Source organism: Bacillus rossius, chromosome 1, assembly GCF_032445375.1.
Source record: "Bacillus rossius redtenbacheri isolate Brsri chromosome 1, Brsri_v3, whole genome shotgun sequence".
Lineage (NCBI taxonomy): Eukaryota > Metazoa > Arthropoda > Insecta > Phasmatodea > Bacillidae > Bacillus > Bacillus rossius.
This window is the reverse complement of record NC_086330.1, coordinates 229359033-229378920: the sequence shown is the minus strand read 5'-3', so window position 1 is coordinate 229378920 and position 19888 is coordinate 229359033. Positions and strand designations below refer to the sequence as shown.

Below are 19888 nucleotides of genomic sequence, written 5' to 3'. Positions count from 1 at the left end.
GCAAATAGTTAACGCTATTGCCCATGAACTGCGCTGAAGTCACGTGCTCTCTGTGGGGTCTCGCCGACAGACACAATCTTCCGGGTGGCAATCTGAGAACAAGATGACCGCATACATATCTTCCAGCTTCGGCAATGGTTACAGTTACAAAACTAGATAAAGAGAGGAGCAGCTCAACTTGTCAACTTGTTACCAGCAGCAGCGCACATGCACAAATATTTTTCTCCAAGACTCCAGGCAAGAGTTAATTAATATATTTTTGCATCTAAACTCAAACCTATAGTTCCAATACAAAATAAATGTTCCTTACAAACAGTCACAGTACGTACATATTAAATGAAATAAACTAGTTTAACAGTTACTTGCACTTGGTATAATCTTACTCTTCTATTACTCTTCTATACATACTTAGTGTAACTGCAGATTAATTACAATAAACTCTTATTAAGGCCCCAAAATAGTACCTGTGCAAGGATTTCCCTTTCCTCAGAAGAGGTGTCTGGTTGGGGGGGGGGGAGGGGTGGGGAGAGGGGGAAAATAACAGTGTCTTGTTGGAATAGTTGTTTGTACATTATCATATTTTCTTATTGCTGGGTTACATGTACATAAAACTTATTCTAAAAGTCACAAAATTAAAAAAGTGAGAGTACAAGCATGCAAATAGAAAATAGAAAATTTAATGATTTTATTTTTTTATTAACTGCTGCACTTTTTTACGTTAAGGTGAGAATTTTTCGATCAGTGTTTCAACAAACATTCAGACTTTGACTCCCAAATATTGTCACTAGTTAATGGAATAGGATTTATTTTGTTAATTTTAAAATAATATCCAGCTGCCAATGTAAAGAATATTTACGGAAGCACCTGCCAAAATGTCTCACCATATTTTAAGACAGTGTAGTAAACGCTCTATACTTTTTTTCCCCCCTCCTTGCAACGTAACTCGGCCCTTATTATTTGTCAGACAGGTGGAAGAAGATGATTGCCTGAGCTGTCTTATAAACACCTTAAGCAGTGGCAATTTTTACGCTAGGGGTTGAGTGTTATCTGTCACTGCGTATTATTGCAGCCAATAAAATACTGATAGTTTTAATGCATTTATAATGACTTAACTGGTTCTCTTTGTAAAAATGTAGCTAGCCAACAGCAAGAATGTTAATTATGACCTCAAACGACGTATAAGAGTAAAAGAAGATGATGACCAATTTAATCAAAACTATAAAACTATAAGTAACAGCTTGAATAACTCTGCTTGCAATCGCAATAATGATACGTCACTTCTAATGAATTAATACTAAAGCCACCATAAGTGGTAGAATATTAAAATATGTTTACATTAGTTTCCATGAGTCCCACAAACCTGCCCCCTCTCTGGTGGGAGAACCTAGAAACTGCCAAGCAATGCCTACCCAAAAGTGTCCATTCTAAGTTGAAAGTGTTGAAAATATGGTTTTTAACTTCAGATCCAGACTTCCACCTGCACAATCCTACAGACACATAACTAGTTCAGTACGAGCCGGTCTACTCACTATGAAGGAGGCACTCACCAACTGGAAATCTTCCTCTCAGCTGACAAGATCTCCTTGTCTGCTGATTGGTGGTTTGGACTTCCTTCCGAGGGAAACGAACTAAAGGAAACATCACAAGATTAGACAATTCCTTTACCAGAAAGCTACTAACATCACACAATAAGGAACTGATCTACACCTTTCGATTTGCTAAGAGACAACGCCTATGATCCAAAGATTATTCACCTGTGAATTCAAATACCAATCAATGGCCAATCATGGTATCAAAAATTTAACTTTTCCAAACTCATTCAACTACATATTTTTAATTAAATACTTTGTTACACTCAGACAATGAGATGTAAAAAAAATATTGTTGATTAGAGAACCAAAATGTGTACACAATAATGTAGTAGTGTGTTATTATGAATTTTGTCATCACCTTTCGAAAATTCCTTTCATACATAACAGTTTTTACAAAAAAAAATTAATAAATTAATTTAAAAAAAAATGCAAATGTAAAAGTATTCTGTGTACACATGCCATATCCTGACAAGTGACTGCAAGTGTATGCCTTAGGCTCCAAAACAGCAAGTACACACAAAATACACCCCATTTAAAGTGCAAAACTCTTGTTCACAAATGTTTCTAAAATGGATGCCAGAATTTACACTATTACAAATTGTCTAAATTCATTATGACAAATATATAATTACTAGCCTATGGAAATTTACTACAAACGTTGCTAATAGCTGCCATGTGATAATTGTTTACTTACTCTATTAAAACTTGGTTGAAAATAATTATTATGTTTAAGTATTTTTGGTATATATACACACACAAACACACACACACACAATTGATGACATAAAGAACATAAAACCAGACATTTATTCAAAAATAATACAATTTGTTCTACCTAGCAACATATCAAACCAATCTTATCTAAATTAATTTGGCCTTATTAAGGAGCATTTGAATATAGTCCACAAAAGAAAAATTAATTAACTTAATAAAAGATGATGGTCTGATTGGCAAGTATTGAAATAAGTCAATATCAGTTCAGGTATTATACTCAAACATGACTCAAAATAAATTACTACGTATAAGATTACAATCTTTGCGGGGACTATTCAGTCGTTGAGCACCAAAATCCCAACTCAAGACCACTGATCTTATTTAAACAATTTCTTGATAAATTTTAGTTTCAAATTACTGTCACTAAAACTTCATTTGATTATAAATTTAAAAAAAATTAAATTATATATTTTTTTTAAATCTGAGATCATATAATACATGAATATTACTTTTTATGCTCAAATGCAATATATATTTGGCCAGATGATATAGCTTGTTACCACTTACAACCTCCGGCTAGCTCAAAATTAGGTGATAAGTGGAACACAGGTTAGTAGCAGTTCACGAAAAAATTTATACGCAATGTTCGATGTATAACCTATTTTTTTTATTCATGTAAAAATCACACCATATTCCGTACAACAGAGCACACAAAAAAATTAAACTGTACCTCCAGAAAGGAAAAAAACACATACTCTTATTACGAATTACATTATAATGCCCGGATAAGTTCTGGGCAGCGACGGCTGGACAAAACCCTTTGTTGCCTCGCTGTGGGCGTTGCCTACGACTGCGGTCAAAAAAATTCTAATTAATTAAAATGTCCGAAAGAAAAAAGGTTGTTAGGCGTCGCCTGGACTGTAGCCGCAAAGTTGCACTTTAATAAAACATTATTATATTATGCGGGCCATCGCCCGACCACGACCTCTTGTCACGGTGCTCGGACAATGACTACACTTACAGCCTTCCTTCCCTTTGTGCGGGCAGTGTCCTGGGCTCGCTGACGTAATTCTCAGCCTATCATGGTGCATGGCAACAGAAAACTTCATGAAATGCTTATTTCTGTTCTCGTTCCCATGAAGCATCAATTTTCTCTCTCTCTCTCATACTCCCGTGACTGTGACTCAAACGCCTAGCGTGTGAAACAAAGCCTCGGTCATGGAAAAAACTAAGGAGATTTATGTCAGCATGGCTTCCCACACAAAGAAGCCAGCAAAAAAAAAATACTAGAAAAATAAATTTATGCATTTTGAAAATAAAAACAATAAATCCGGAGAATCACGTTTACAACAACTTTTAAAAGGAAACAAAAATTTACATCAAACCTGAAATTTGACAAAAAAATTTATAACAAATTATTATTACTGGATTGCATTGGGAAGGCTGTAATCTAGGTTGTTACAAGCTGACTGCTATTTCGAAGCTTTCTCTTTAGCATACACAAAACAGAGAAGCTTTAAATGGCAATAATTAGTGATACTTAACTTTACAATATATTATATGGATATCAGTTAAACTGATATTACCACATTTTAGATTCTGACTATGACTCAACTGCTTTAGAGTGTACCGATACAGCAGTACACATATATATTTATTTAAGTGGAGTCCTATAAATTAAATTTCAGTAGTTGTCATTTCAACAATAGGCTCCCAGTTTATTTACGTTTGGACTGAGAGAGCGGAAATGGTGTGGACGGTGGAAGCAGCGCGGGAGGGAAGGAACAGACTCGTGACGGCACATGCGCGCCAGTCGTGTGATCATTGATGGTCGCCGAAACTGTTTGAATTCATCATTTATTATTTTGGAAAACAACTAAAAAGACGTTAAAGTGCAATATCTATGTTTAAAATTTAAGTACTTTCTGAGTTTTATAGAGGCGCAAAAACTTTATTGAAAATTGTTTTAAAACCTTTATGGTTCGTTTACCGCCTGAACGTATGAAGCGGCTAATGAATGGCGCCGTTACTGGCACCCCAGATTAGTATATAACGGCGAGTAGGTAATTTCTCGGGGAGTCGCTGGGGTCACTGGGAGTCGAACCGCGTCAATACACGCGGCACAGTATTACATTTCGCTGAAGACCGCGCGAAACGACCGTCGTTCCTGTACCGGTTTATGCAGTTGACTATTCGCCAACTATCCTGAACTGTTCGGGAATTTTGCACACCGCGAGCCTCACGTGTCTACCGCGACGTCCGTGTTACGGACTTTGTGATTTTGTTTGTGCTACGGACTGAACTGCGTATGACATCATCCGGGGAGACGAGCACACAGCCCAGAGTATACTGTTGAGGACCGGAGGTAGACATCTGACACCGCAGACATAAGGTAGGCGTGGACGCCTGAGACCGGGCGTGCATGTTTGGAGTTGCACATCGGCCCCTTGTTTTTGCTCGCTGCTCCGGGAATCATCTGATATTTTGGCACAGCTCCTTTAGAACTAACTAACGTCTAGAATTGGAATGTGTTATGGTGCCCCAGTGGTCCGAAGATAAGAACGTGCCTTACCCCTGAAGAACTATCGGGAACTTTTTTTTCTCACATAAATTTTGTTGTTGTCAACGTTTATTTTGCACTGGGGTGTGAACATTGCATAAACTTTCCTCAGGCTATTGTTGGACTTAAAAACATCCAAACTCCTGTTGTTTTCTTGTGTAATTGGCTAGTCACAGCTTACTTTTTCCGAGGACTTTCAACAATAGACTATATAATTACCTGGTTCTGTTTTTCGAACGTAATTTCTAAAATAATAATTATTATTATTGTTGTCATCAACCTTCATAATTATAAATATAAATTGGTCACAAGCTTGTTTATTTATTTAAAGCCAGCAAGCACAGTCTCCCGTCAGATTTTTAGTTACTCAACATAAATATTTACTTTAATGGTTAGTAATGATGCCACTCGTGTATTGACATGTCATTTTCATACCACCCCCAGAGCTGTGTTTGTAAACAAAACAACACATTATCTGTTAATTTACATTTAAACCTCCACACACATTCAACATCTATCACCACCATATCCAGTAGTAAAAATATAAAAGAGTTTTCAGCACAAGAGCCACAAAATTCAACATGTTGAATTTAATTGTGCAAGTTTTTTTTATTAAATTCATGTCACCTTTGGTGTAAATATGAAAAATTTTTGGTTATTAATTGAATTTGCATCAATGTGTAAACAAATATCAAATAAAACCCTATTACAGCAGGAGAAACAAAACCAACTTTTTGCCAAATGATAATATAAACACATAGGTGTGTACTAACTTTCAGCGACCAACAAGCAAAAAGTCCATTTTCAGAGACTTCTTTTAGGATAACCAAGGCTTCTAGTTATATTTACTTATATAAGTATTTTTTTTACTAACAAATGTATACAATATAAAAGCATAGTATGTATGTATATAGCATTCCTATATTTAAAAAAAAAGCATTTAAATACTGAGTATACCGAGTACTGCAAATAATTTTCAGCAAATTGCAAACATGAAGGCCATGTTCATTGGCTCCTTGTAGTATGTACTTTGTAGACATTTGTGTATTATGGTTGTGGCTAGTGATGCACTGGCACCTGTAATAAGGACTTATTGCCTTTTTAAATTAAATTTTGCAAATTATTTTTAAAGACATGAATGGTTTCATAATATTAAATTTATAAACATTTTATTTACAGCTAATATTTTTTTATGAGTTAGTTTTACTACTTGCTCATTTACTTCATTTGGTTTTAAGCTTTTAATTTGCTTATACGAAAATGAATATTATATTGTTTAATATTAATTTATTTTAAATGGTAAAATTTAATCAATTAATCTATCTTTTTAGTAGCTAAGATTGAAGAGCCTTTTTTTTATTTTTGGACATCAGCTGAGCTGAGTGCACAGTGTTTTTCACATGGTTGTGTTTCAAATACTACAAATTCCATAGTATTCAATCTGTGTAGTACTGTTTGTAATAAGTCACAATTTTGTCATGCTAAGACGACTACTGTTACTTTCACAAACCACAACACTTAACGAAACTCAACAATTGTTGCAGGTAGAAGTGCTTAGAATTTTGTTAATGACTGTTAATTTACTCTAAATTGTTCAGAATAGTTACAAAATAAAGACATCCAAAATGAAGTTCCACTTTTATTCTTATCGATGACAAACTTGATCCAGGTTCATTACATGATAACTCCGGCAGAAAATACGCACGTTCGCCAATCGTTACTCACTCTGTGCCTTCACGAAATGAAGTCCTTAGTGACTCTGTCATCTAAATAAGCAGATTCACTGGAAATAAATCTCGGTGGGCCTGTGGGCCACACTGGTCTAACTACGCCGCACGTCTGGGGCCTACACATTCTAGTTTAGAGTTCAAAACTGTATATAAAAAAAAAGTCTTATATTAAACTGCGGCACGGCACCGGCACCCAGACGTGAAACTGTCCATCCTTACAATCTCATAATAATTTTGTGAGCTGCCGTCCCCGCACAAACTCTCGGCACAGTACTTGAACAACTGACGAAACATGGCACATCACACAATACAAAGAAAATTTCATTTAGATGGGGACTTCCCCGAAATACTGCCTTATGATTGGCTACAATATTATAATGAAGTAACCCCCCTTCTTTGAGGGCTTCCCCTCGCTAGGCCACATCTCTGACCTTCTCCCACAACTTCCATCTTTTTTTAATTTCACACAAAATTCTGGGATTCCTGTTAGATATTCTCACGGTCTGGGCTAATGTCTGTCTGTCTCTTACACAGGATGTGATACATTAACATCTTTTAGAGCCGCTGTGTCGCCGCACGTCTTTCTTTCTCTCTATCCCTAATATTCACTGTCTTAAAACCACTATAAAATACAAACACAAAATTATTATTATTATTATTATTGAAAAAAGAATATTTAAATGCAATAAAACACTGAAATTCACACCTACATAAATAATACCCAAGCCGGCAAAGTGAAAGCCAATAAAATTATAGTTAAGATACTTATTCAAAATGAAAGACTTACACATTAAATTTGATTACAGGAATATCATCAAGCAGGGTCCAGCAGCGTACCTGTCGTCGGAGGTGGGGGACACGAGGGGGGTGGGGGTGGCGGAGCCCGGCCGGAAGAAGGTGTCCAGGCCCTCGCCCAGGTCCTGCAGGCCCGCCACCTCGGCGGGGCGCAGCATGGGGCGCGAGGGCGCTCGCGTCTTGGCCCGCCGCGGCCGGCCCTTCACCAGGTGCTGCAGCTGGCCCACGGCCGGCAGCTCCGACACGCAGTCCAGCGACTCCGCCAGGCAGTCTGCGCACGCCCACGCACCTCTACACTTCTGGGTCCTCGCCCTCTGTCGTTTGGGAAGCATGGACGACAGCTCAGTGTAGCTGTTTAGAAAACAACTACCTTTCAAAAAGCTACAACACAATGTACACATCGCACCCTGAGTACAAGACTATCGTAACTCAAAAAATTGAGTTTGAGAGATATTTTTACCATAAGCAGGAAAATATCATTATCTAAGCACTGCAAGACTATCGCAATATTATATTTACTTTTATGGGACTTATGGCAAATAACGTAGTGTTGCACTCTGGAAAACATTATATAAGAATATGTGCAAGACTATGGCATCTGAGTTGTGATAGTATTGCACTGATTTTTGAGTTACGATAGTCTTGTACTCAGGGTGCGACATAACATTCTTGTTTATACATTCAAAGTAATGATCATATTTTACTGCTTACTAATTTTAATTTAAATATGCTGATTGAAAATACAAACATTATCACCCTGAACTACGTAGGATGCGACTCATGTACATCTTACATGTACGTAAATGAGTAATTACCACTCAGGTGCAAGCATGGACGCCTGGCTCGTCACCACGCATCTAACTCCACGTAGCATATGGCTGTTCCTATGTCCTAGACAGCCCGCCCATACCTCCAGAGGCAGCAGACACTTACTGCCATATTGAATTGTTTTTTTTTTGTGATGTGGAGGGGTATGCCACGGTAACATAAAGGAGTGCAATCTCATAACTGCCCCTGCTCAAATGCCCAGCTGCAAGAATGGTCAACCATATTTTAGTTGCTCGTCCGTAGTGATTTAAGTGTGCAGATTTTGCATTAAGAGCGTGAAACATTTCACTCAAATACTCCTGAATGGACATTTAAGGTACAGTAAATTTTTTGATAATCCGGCATGTTTGGGACTTTGCTGATCCCAGATTACCAACATAGCAGGATCAATGGACAGTATATCCCTTGATCAATAAATGCTAAGCTGCAGAGCCAATACATCTGCAAGATGGTATTCACCAGAAATATAAGGATGAAGATTCCCACCAGACATAGGTAATAAGACTTAATGAATGCTGAAATCTGCTAAAGAATTTCAAAACGAGCCGATCAATCCGAGTGATCCTAAGCCGTGCCGAACGCTCGCAACTATTTTTGGGCACAGCAGAGCACTTCTGACTGCCACTTATATGCAAACTGTAAAAGAGTTTTTCAAACTTAGTTAAAAAATTATAGGTTTTTAGCTCAAGTTCATTTAGTTGGCATAAGTCTGTACATTCTTACATTCCTAAGTGGTGCTGGACCATCAGGCTTACCGGACCGTTGGATTCCAGACTATTGGAAGTCTACAGTAATACATATGAGTGTGATTTGTCAGAAAAAAGGTGTACAACAATTTAAAATTTTATTCAAGTTAGTTTTATAGACAATGTATCAAGAAGGGTAAAATTTTAAATTTTATTTTTTTATTTAGCTCATGGACTCATTAATAAAAACTTAACTATCAAACTATAGGCAAGGAAACAACTGCAGTAAGAGCAAAAAAATTGTAACTTAAGTGAGTAGTAAATAAAATAATAATATTAAAAAGAGAAATATAAATATTTTATGAATTATATATCTTTATAAAAGCAGTAGGTTTTACAGTAACATAAAAAATGAAAATTTTCTGACAGCATTACAGGATGTTGCAGTAACATGGGTAAATTTTATTAAAAAAAAAGAAGATAAAGCAATTTCATATCTCCTAATTTGTGCTCACAGGATTAACCTGATTGAACCTCTTTATACATAATGGACTTTCAACCACTAGGGTACAGACACAATGCTAAAATTTGAGTCATACCAGGGATTGAAATCACAAATATGTACAAATGTTTGCGATATACCAATTTAATTGTTTTAATATTGGTATCAGCTGATATTCCCAATGTTATTGTACCACACTAATTAGTTTGTTTTTTGGAACCAATAATTTTTTCCCCTGATTAAGGACACTAAGTGATATTGGGGTATAAAATTTTCAGGGTCTCCCGGGCATTCTTGCTGTCTGACACCGGCCTGCACCAATTATCCCCACCCCCCACTCCCCAAAACACTTACCCAAGCTGTCTCGGCAGTCCATTTCTGATTTACCTGTGCCTCTAGTCACGAGCATACCTGGTATCTTGTGAGCCATAAGCCTCCGCGAGCACATCTCGGCTAAGCCTCCCGCTATCATAGCTCAGCCGCAATAATTATGTACCACCGCTGCGCTGTGCACAAGCTTCCGAGCACGCACGGGCGATACAGCGCTGCGTGTCCTGGTGAGCGTGGCTTCATCCCACAGCACCTGCAGTCTCAGCATGCCCCTCCCCAACTCACCATGCACTCTCTCTTCTCCCCTTAACACCTGTCTTTAGGCAGGCACCCGGAGCATCCCCGTCCCTCTTACCCTTCCCTGAACCTGTGCCTGCATCTGTCACGCTGCTCTCGTGCGCGATCTGTCCACCACTTTAGGAACAACTCTAAGGCCCTTGGTAGTTTCTGGTGTTTTGCCACCAGGAAACACTGCCTCATGAACCCCCTCCTCAAGCCTTAAAGCCCACCCTCGTGCTCAATGCACCACCTACCACCCTCTTCTGACAACACTGTCTCTGAGGTTTCTAGTTCCGGTGTTCGCAGGGAGCGCCACTTTGCTGGTGTCTGTCACTTCTCCTTTCCACCTTCAGCACAGCCCTACCCATTTTTTTTTGCGACACCTTTGCCCAACTTTAACTAGGCGGGCAACTAACCCCCTCCATGTCCACGCAGTCTTTCCCAGTTTGCGAACTCAAGCCGACCTTTCCTTCTGCATCTGTGTTTCTTCCATGTCAAAAGTCAGACAGACAATTGGCTAGTGCGGCATTAAGTCACGTAATTCCCCTTTTAGTGTTTTTTTTAAAACGTGTAGTGATTTTTCTTCTTTTCATCAAATTGTTTGTGGTTTCGGGTCTCTCCGCCACCGCAAAATGCCGTTGTTTCTGTGCTAACCACTGCAATTGATAAGTGAGATTTACTTTTATTTACAGCGGTCCTGTTCAGTCCCTACTTTTGCCTTTTTGAGCTGTAATTCCAATTTTTTTAAATCACTACATATGATTATTTTCTCTGCGTGGTGTGGATTTCAAATATACCCCCTGGCACTACTCATTCGATGAACCAAACGTTAAATTTCACCGCCCTGGCGCAGACTTTGGCAGACCATTTCCGGCACCCTTTTCTATCAGGCTTACCTTCTAACCTCGCCACCACGTAATGAGCTTCAACTGGCCAGGAGATAAGTCTCTGCCATGGATAGAGTGAATTGTAAGCTCAGTTACTTTATTTCCTGATTGCTATCATCTAAAGTCAGAGAGGACCGTGTGCTCCAAAAATTGATGTAAAAATCATAATCAAAGTTTTCACAGGTTTATAATTTCAATTATTTTCTGGTCTATGAAATTCGCTGATGATATTCTAATTAATGTAAAAAAATAGTTATTACATAGCCAGCCATCCCATTTACTTTTGTCAAGTCATGTTTGTTTTCATTTAATCAACATCATTTATTTAACAAAAAAATAATGCAAAAGTACTCTTGTTATTTTTTTATGGTTGACCACCTAAATAGAATCCATCTCAATAAACCACAAACAACATAATTTCATATGTGTATTTATTTGTTTTCTCAGTTCGATGCCGCTCTTAAGGGCTAATCAAAAGACAAGTAATTTATTCTAGTCTGGTTGGTAAAATAATATTTTATTTTTATATTTTAGTATGAGACCAAGCACTAATCGGTCCACGATAATAACCAAACAGAAGTTTGTATCTGTTTAATTAAATTAATAAACACACACTGAGCTCCCCCATCTGGCTTTTAAAATACTTTCAAGAATTTGGCTATTTTGTTTGGGCCAACACATGATTCCCAGCTTTTGTTGTATTTTGTATGAATATAAAAATCTCAAAGGCGCTCACGTGAATTGTATCATTCTGGATTTTCAATGTAATTGTTTCCATATAAAACTTAACAAACCAATACACATGATAAACGTACAAGTTCATCCATTCAGTTTTCACCAATCTTTTCAATTTACCTGTTAATATTTCCATAGGCATTTATTACTACACGTAATGAGTTACAGCGGTCAATTCAAAAGTGTTTATTCTACTATTGAAATGTTTTCGGTTTGCAGAGATTTACATGCATTTTATTTTATGAATTTTGAAATAATACCGCTCTGTGAACTGCTTTACTCTATGGCACTAGAGATGCCACCCAACCACAATAGCCTGCATCCTCTAGGCAGAATTTATTTTATGTTATTTTAATATACCTAAACATTTACTTTGATTGTTGTATTGTTTCTAGCTAATGTTTTGAAATTTAGAGATATATTGTATTTTTGTGTTATTTCATGTCCACATTGAAGGTTTTCTGTATTTGGCGTCTGTAGGCTTGGGCCCCAGACAGCCAATCAGGATGCTTAATTTAATTCTGGCACATTTTTGAATGGTTTGGATTTGGAACATTATGTCAAAAAGTGATGCCATTCTATAAACCCACAAAAAGTGACTCAGTGTTATATTGTGTGTAATCCAGTTTGTTTATTAGCAAAAAGTACTTAAACTTGTTAATTTTGTTATTATACATAACTAGCACTGTGAACAGCACTAGGGTAACCATAGAAAGGGTTATGAAATAGGAGTCATCTACGTACAGAAAACGCAGTGAGTTGGATAAAACTTCTAGCAACATAGTTTTTATAGTACCGTGTTTCAAAAAGTTAATTCACTATCCTGAGGTGAAATTGTAAACATAATTCACTTTTGTTTGGTTCGTTCAACAACAAAAGTGCCTATTAATATCCATTCGGCATCAGTCTGACCTTGCCTTTGAGAACATTTTTATGCGGCTTATAAACTTACTAAAAAGTTAATTTTGTGTCTACTCCCCAGTAGTCCAGGGACTCCGAGGCTTATGCGTTCCTGAGTCTTCTAGCCCAGAAAATAGAAAGTATAGTTTAGTTCTTGTAAAAATTCTTACATTGGTCAAACGGTGATGCAGCTAATAAAAGACATTTATTTTTATGAAAATGATATAATTTCCTAAATCAGTGAAAATTGTGCTAACTGTACAAGGAACTTTTGGTAGTTAAATGTGCACTATGTAAATTTCTCGTTGATTAGCAAGTTAATGTGTATATGTGTGTACAGTCTTACTGCTTCATTTTATCTAATACATGTTTATGTTTTTTTTCTGTAAGATTTGTAACTCAGTGTGTGAGTATCTGTGCATGTATGTGTACAAGAGTAATGTATGGTAATTTAACCTACTAAAAATGTCACATCAGCCAACACAGACATAAATTTTATTATTTACAAATTTTGGCATTTATTTACATTTTTTTATTATTATTACCCTGACCACCCACTACTATTAATTTGTGATTTCAATTCCTGCACATATTAAATCATTACAGTGTATGTTTGTAAGTCAAAACAATTCTCTAACCTCAAATGAATATAACCTAAATCTGTCACCCCTGAGCATCACTGTAATTTAAACTGTGGTAAAAAGGTACCAAAGGTAATAGGTCCCCAACAACATAGTATACAATTTTTTTTATTACCACATAATTTGACATTCCATAATGAGCAGTTGAAGCACTTCTGCTATATAGAGAGACAGAACAGTTGTATGAATAGAAAAATCTCAAAGGAGCTCACGGGAATTGTGTCATTCTGGATTTCCGATGTAACTGTTTCTAAAAAAAAAACACAACTAAAAAATACACATGATAAACGTACAAGTTCATCCATTCAGTTTTCACCAATCTTTTCATTTACCTGTTTATACTTCCATAGGCATCTATTACTAAAATATTTGTTCTTAATTTAGATCCCTTGAGTTTGTATAATCACGAACATTTGGTAACTCTAAATCTGCTTGAAAGTAGGTTTATCTTGTTATGTGGTACCCCACTTATGTTGTTTTTATTGAAAAAACCATGGTCATGTAATGGACTTCTTTATAGAATACCACAAAACCAAAATATCAACAAATACAGTTTCTTTTCAAAGTAACCCGCAACTGAAGGAAAAACCAGCAATTTAAATGAGGGGACCAACAACAATGCAGAAAAATGCAGTACGTAAATGGTCACCCACCACATTATTGCAGTTCAAAATTTTACTAATGGTTCCCAGAATGTATTTTGATTAGTTTTGATGAGCAGGAAAAAAAACTAATTTATGTTGTCCAAAGTAATTTAAATTTTTGAGAGTAAAACAAAAGTTTTTATTTTCTAGAAAGGCAAGTTTTATCAGTTGCATTAATCATTTAATAATTAACAGAGAAAACAATGTTTAAACTGATGGTTATGAGATAGATGCCTCAAATTAAAATTTCAATTAGTAGTTTTAATTTTATTTTATGGTTTTTAATAATTTAAACTTTTTAAGAATTAGAGTTTGATGGGATAAGGTTTTTTAAGTTTTCTAGGTTAGGCATGGTCTAGGTAGGCGATGGGGTGGGAGAGGGCCACTTTATCCCCATAACCTTCCTAACATGACCTACTACTAATAGATTTAACATGTTTCAAGAAGTAGGAGAAGATTGGAAGATACATATCGAAGTTGTTATAAAATGAACTTGGTTTTGATAATCAGCAGTGTGCTAGGATGGACCTAGGCAGACACACTTGATTACCTGTTGGGACCCTACGTTTTAAAGAAGAAAAATTATTGAAGACAAACATTTAGTTGTTATTTGGAAGAGGTGTATTACTTATCTCAGATTTTCAGAAGCTGAAGAAGCAGAATCTGATTTTTTTTTGTTCGAGAAGCCAGAGTGTGGCATTTCCCGTTAAGCTTCTATTGACTTTTTTTATTTCCTCTCGTGGGATAGCTGGATCAGCAGCACGGAGAGATGTTGGTGGGCAGTGTGACTGCCACCAGAAGAAAAGAAGCATTAGTAGAGGTTATGGGTCGTGTGAAGTGAACTTCAACCCAGTGACTATGTTGCGACAATTTGATGTTGCGCTGAGAACTTGTTAAGACTCAAGACTTAGGGAAAGACTTCTGAGGTCATGTTCCCTTCCTGAAGTTTTTCCTGTGTTCTCCAGTAATGCTATTTAACTGTTTAGACTTTTTGAGGGTGGGATACATAAGGTTCGCAGTTAGGATTATAATACTTAATTTATTTTTGTGTGTGTATCCTGCTCATCACCTTTCAGTTTAGTTGCTGTTGAAGAAAAATAACTTAATAAATCAAGTAATGAAACCAACTTAAAAAAAAACTTTGATAAAATAAATGGAAAAGTTAAATAACAAAGGATAGGAGTGTTATCTGTTGGTTAGACTGGGTAATAACCCCTGTTTATGAAGTTTCGGAATTGTAAGCTGTTCGTTGTGAGGATGGCTGTATGGCTCAACTTCTGAAGCAGGTGTTGGGAGAAGATGTGAGCTGCCCTGGAAACCAGTCCAGTAGGTGTTGCAGTTTGCAGTTTTAGTGGTGTTCGTTGATTGCCAGCCCAGGGAGCTACTCTTTTTGACAACACTGACTTTGAGGAGTTGCCCCAGCCTTCACGAGATAAAACGCTTAAATTTATTGACACACTAATATAAAATTGTAAGAACATTTAAACTTGGAAAATGAAAGAAGTATTGCGATATACTGAAACTTTAAAGAATTTTCTAAATTTTGTTGTAGAAATTGTGAAAATAATTGAACAGAATTGTAATGGAATGAATACCGAGAAACAAAAGAAATACATAATAATTTATTAATTTGAAAAGAAAGCTTCACTAACAGAACAATTTTTTTTTTTTTTTTTAAATCAGAACTCGAACCTCTGAATTGCATATCAGAACTATCCAGTAAAACTTTTACATTTTCTTTTGTAAAAAACAACACACAATGATTTAATACTTTTTTTAATGAATACTTTATGTTTTAAATTACCTTATACTAAATCTAAATGTATGTTCAGTAAGCAAGAAACTAAGACAAATTAGTACATTGTATTTTTTTTTATAAAAGAGGGAATTAAGTTTATGGTCTGGTTGAGAAATTTAATCTTTAGTTTGGAGGTAGCTCCATGGGGCTCAAGCTCTGTGAGGGGAGGGTAATGTCTCGGTTCAAAATTTTGCAGGGTTGTTGAAATCAAATTTGTGGACTTTACTGATGGGACTCTGGGCTGGCTGCTCTGTTCACTGGCCATTGCAAGTGGCGTGACCAAGTAATTGGGGCACGGTGCTGCTGGCTTGCAGGTTGCACATTTTTTTGTAGTTTGTTTGTGCGGCCGCGCGCTGGTGCTACACAGATCACAGAACACTGAAACTTTAATTTAAATAATATATTTATGTTTTTCAGTATTTGTTAACATTTTTATTTGTGCCATAATTTATATATTTTTCACGTTTATTAATTTCTAAAGTTGTTTTGGATATTGCTAAGAGCATTGAAACCCTTCTCTATGTCTATAATGTAAAATGTTATGTCTTTTAAAAACGTAATTCAAGGCCGGTGATTGACCCATAGATCGGCGGATCTTTTGAACTGAAGTTAAAGACATTGTTGTAAGAGACGCTATAATTTTAATAGAGAAGAAAAAAGCTTCTGGTGGGCCACCTTGTGGCTGGTGTGTGCTGTCGCATTGGGCCTTGCTGACGCGACCTTTGAAATAGTTTCTGGCGGCGCTACGTCTCCCGCATTGGTGAGAAAATACGCCCCGAGCTTCGGTGAAGCTCTGGTAATATTGGTTTTATTGAGGCTTAAGCTGAAAACCAGATATCAGCGGATAATCAGGTATGACTATATGCTGTGATAAATCCTGAACCGTCGCCGTACCGAGTCATAGCACAAATTGTGTTCGTGACTATCTGCTGCTTGAGAACTCAAAACTGTTTTAATCGGTCGTCTTTAAATACTCTTAAAGCCTCTAGTTTCTTGAATTTATGGCACAATTAATGTTTTACACGACTTCACTCAAGAGGTCTTGATGTATTTTGATTCTCATGCGAACCGACAAAATTCTGAACTAGCAAATTCTATTTTTATCTCCAAATAACTGAACTCTTGTATCTTTTGTGCCCAACATAATTTTAATAGTTAATTAATATGTTGTTTTAGTTTTATGCATAAGTGTAAGCAACCTTGTTTTCAATTTTGTGTTATTTAATTTGTAATGCTAATAATAAATGTAATATAATTATCATTATTTTTTTTTGTGTTTAATAAATACTTAAGTTGGGTACATTCAGAAACTGGCGCCCTACAACGATTAACGATTAAGAAGCGCATTATAGAGAGAATTAACTCTGTAACTGTGAAGGGCCTTACAGTATTAAAGTGGTCCTAAACAGTAGGGGGCATTACAGAAGTTAAGTGGGTTCTCAACAGTAGGGACACTACACCTACTCAGCTGTCCTGGTTAGTTGTTTGTAAATTTGGTTTCAATAACCATGGATTGTGCTGGCAGGCGCGGAGATTTAAGCGCAGGTTAGAGAGGAGTCGTGGCTCACTCTGGCGGAGACTATGCCACTCGCCAGTAGTAACTAGTAGACTTAGTTTGTGAAGTAGTCTGATGCTGCCTGACTTGGTAGAGAGTCGTTAGAGTCATAATTTTCAAAATGTAAAGTTCGTTAGGGTTTTAAAGTGATGAATTAAGAATTGTTCAGCGTATTTAAAAATGTGAGTATTGAATTATCTTTACATAACAGTAATAATAAATTCTGGTTTTATACACTCTTAAGTTAATGCATTAGGGAGGATTAGGGAAGAGTTAGTGAAGTTCTCTCTCTCACTTGTATGGTCATTTAGTAGATATTACGTGAGTCATAACTAAGAGATAGTTGTGAATTTCAATTGTAATTTTAATCATGACCTGTAACGACTACGTGTTGCTGGATTCTGGTTTTGAACCTAAGAAATTTGATGATAAATGTAAGTTGGTTTTTGTACTTAGTATTTATTTATTTTTAAGTATCACCATTTATTTATTTCTATCTAGACATCCCATACAGGATGGCGGAAGTATTCATTTCAATCTTAGACTGAAAACTATTTTATCAAGTTAAGTGGTATTGTAAGACTAAACCTCTTGTTAGCCTAAGCGAGTACGTCCTCTTAATTACAGTTTCCACACAACAACCCCCCTCCCTTTCTATAAATTAAAGAAAAGTCATTATAGTTTTAGATTGATTGATTTATGATTGATTTCTTTTATTTAATTTATTTAATTTATTTTATTTTATTCAATATTATTCACCAAATAACAATATTGTGAACAACTGATCTACACTGAGCAGTGTTTGTTCAATTAATTACCTAGTAAAAGGCATAATGTGTATTGTGATATGCAAAAGTGTTATGCAATAAAATACTTTTTCATTTACTTTAAAAATCATTTTAATAAAAAATTATATAAGGGTATCTACTAATTACTTACAAATATTGAATTTATGGAGACTTGACTGTGATTATTTACACAACATATTTAATCTGTTCTGTATAAGTTTATGTATGTGTTAAAAAGTGCATTGGTGATTGTATTGGTATCAGTTTTCATCTGTATCACCATCACTATTAATAATTACACATTTATAAAATTCTGATATAACTTTATTTGCCGTTAACTGTTTGAACTCAACTGTCTCAAAATAAAGCAAAGCAAGATAAAACAAAGACAGAGGGTGTGCACATGCACATATGCCATGTGCATGCATGCATCACATGGGTGCATGTGTGTTTGTGCATGTGTGTGTGCATGTGGGTGTACTGTGAAATAATTAATTACTTTCACAGAACTTACTGCAACAGATATTTTATTTAAGGTCAAGAGTACCTAGTAATTTATCAAAAGATGCTAGATAGTAATCAAAACACTTCTGTCTGAATAGCTACAACATAAATAATCAACTAACCAAAGTGCATAAAACAATATTTTTTTTCAAAACCACTTTATTCCTACTTCTCGTATGGGTAAACATAAAATCCTGCATGCTGGGTTGTACTTCTAGTACCACAAGAAAGAAATTTGTCACTGCTATCAGAGATTTGTGTTATGCTTAAGATGGTGCGATTGTATCTAATTAACTTGGTTACACCCTCTCCAACCATGCGTGGTTCTGTAGTCGATAGTGACACAAACTTTCCTTGTGGCACTCAGGTTCACAGATATGTAGTATATATACTCACCTTCTGTGGTCTGAGGCAATGTGGGCAAAAGGTCTGGGATGTCATCGGCAGACAGACCATCTATTGTGTCGACAACAGACTTTGGCCTTAACTTACGACCATGCAGACTCTTTCTCTTCGTGGATAGGTGCGGGGTGGCCTGGGAAAAAGTGCTCCCATAATGTTACAATACTCAATAACAATAACCCCCTAAAGTTAGTGACTACTACCTTGCTGTGCAGTCTCTACCAAAAACACAAAATAACATTTCATAAATAGAGTTATCACACTCAAAACAAAACCATTTTCAAGTTACTTCAAAAATCCTTTATCAATCTTCAACAATCATTTATGTACCATTTTTAATATTTTGACATTATAATACTTTACAGTTCAGAAAATATTTTAATTGATAGCACTATAACTACCTTCACAGAATTAAGTTACAAATAAATTACCTACACAATACTTTATTTAAGCGATTCTTTAAAAAAAGATATTTTGAATTTCTTCAAAAAAATATATACAAAACCCTCTTAAGAAAATTCCATATAAGAAATTTTCTGCTCAAGAAGTTTAAAAAATTTATCATTTCAGGTATAAACACCTACAAATAATTTTACCTTTTAATATGTTTTCTCTGTTTTGTTGATAAATTTAACTTTATAAGTATCTTGAGAAACTTCTTAATATGGTTAAACTGTAATCACCCACAAAAGCTAATCTATTCAAAACCAAACTCATAATGTATTGTACATATTTTTTAACAAATGTAAAGTTATCGATCCTGCCTTCAGGAGTTTTGTTTCCCAAGTCGGATCTAACATTTTGAAAAATTATTATGGGTGCCATTCACTAAAAGGATCATTGCAAAACCAGCATTAACAATTTTAAAAAATATGAAACTTCCTTGAAATCTAACAAGAGTTTGGTTCTATTCATTTCAAGTGATATTCTAAGATTAAGCTTATGATGAAATCAAGTTGTCTACACATTAAATGTTCCAAAAGTATGAGCATTTATGACATGATGAAAATGCAAGCAT

General features: G+C 35.8%; 1 protein-coding gene across 9 annotated transcripts in view; it reads right to left on the bottom strand.

Moving 5' to 3' along the window:
- The window catches only part of LOC134527342 (F-actin-uncapping protein LRRC16A), a 324842-nt gene that overhangs the window by 74235 nt on the left and 230719 nt on the right, over positions 1–19888 (bottom strand). For all 9 annotated transcript variants that reach the window (XM_063359938.1, XM_063359939.1, XM_063359940.1 and 6 more), the window contains 3 exons: positions 18865–19003; positions 7434–7662; positions 1548–1628 (listed from right to left, as the gene is read on the bottom strand). In XM_063359938.1, coding sequence (XP_063216008.1) covers positions 1548–1628; positions 7434–7662; positions 18865–19003 — 449 coding nt within the window. The remainder of the gene's footprint in view (positions 1–1547; positions 1629–7433; positions 7663–18864; positions 19004–19888) is intronic.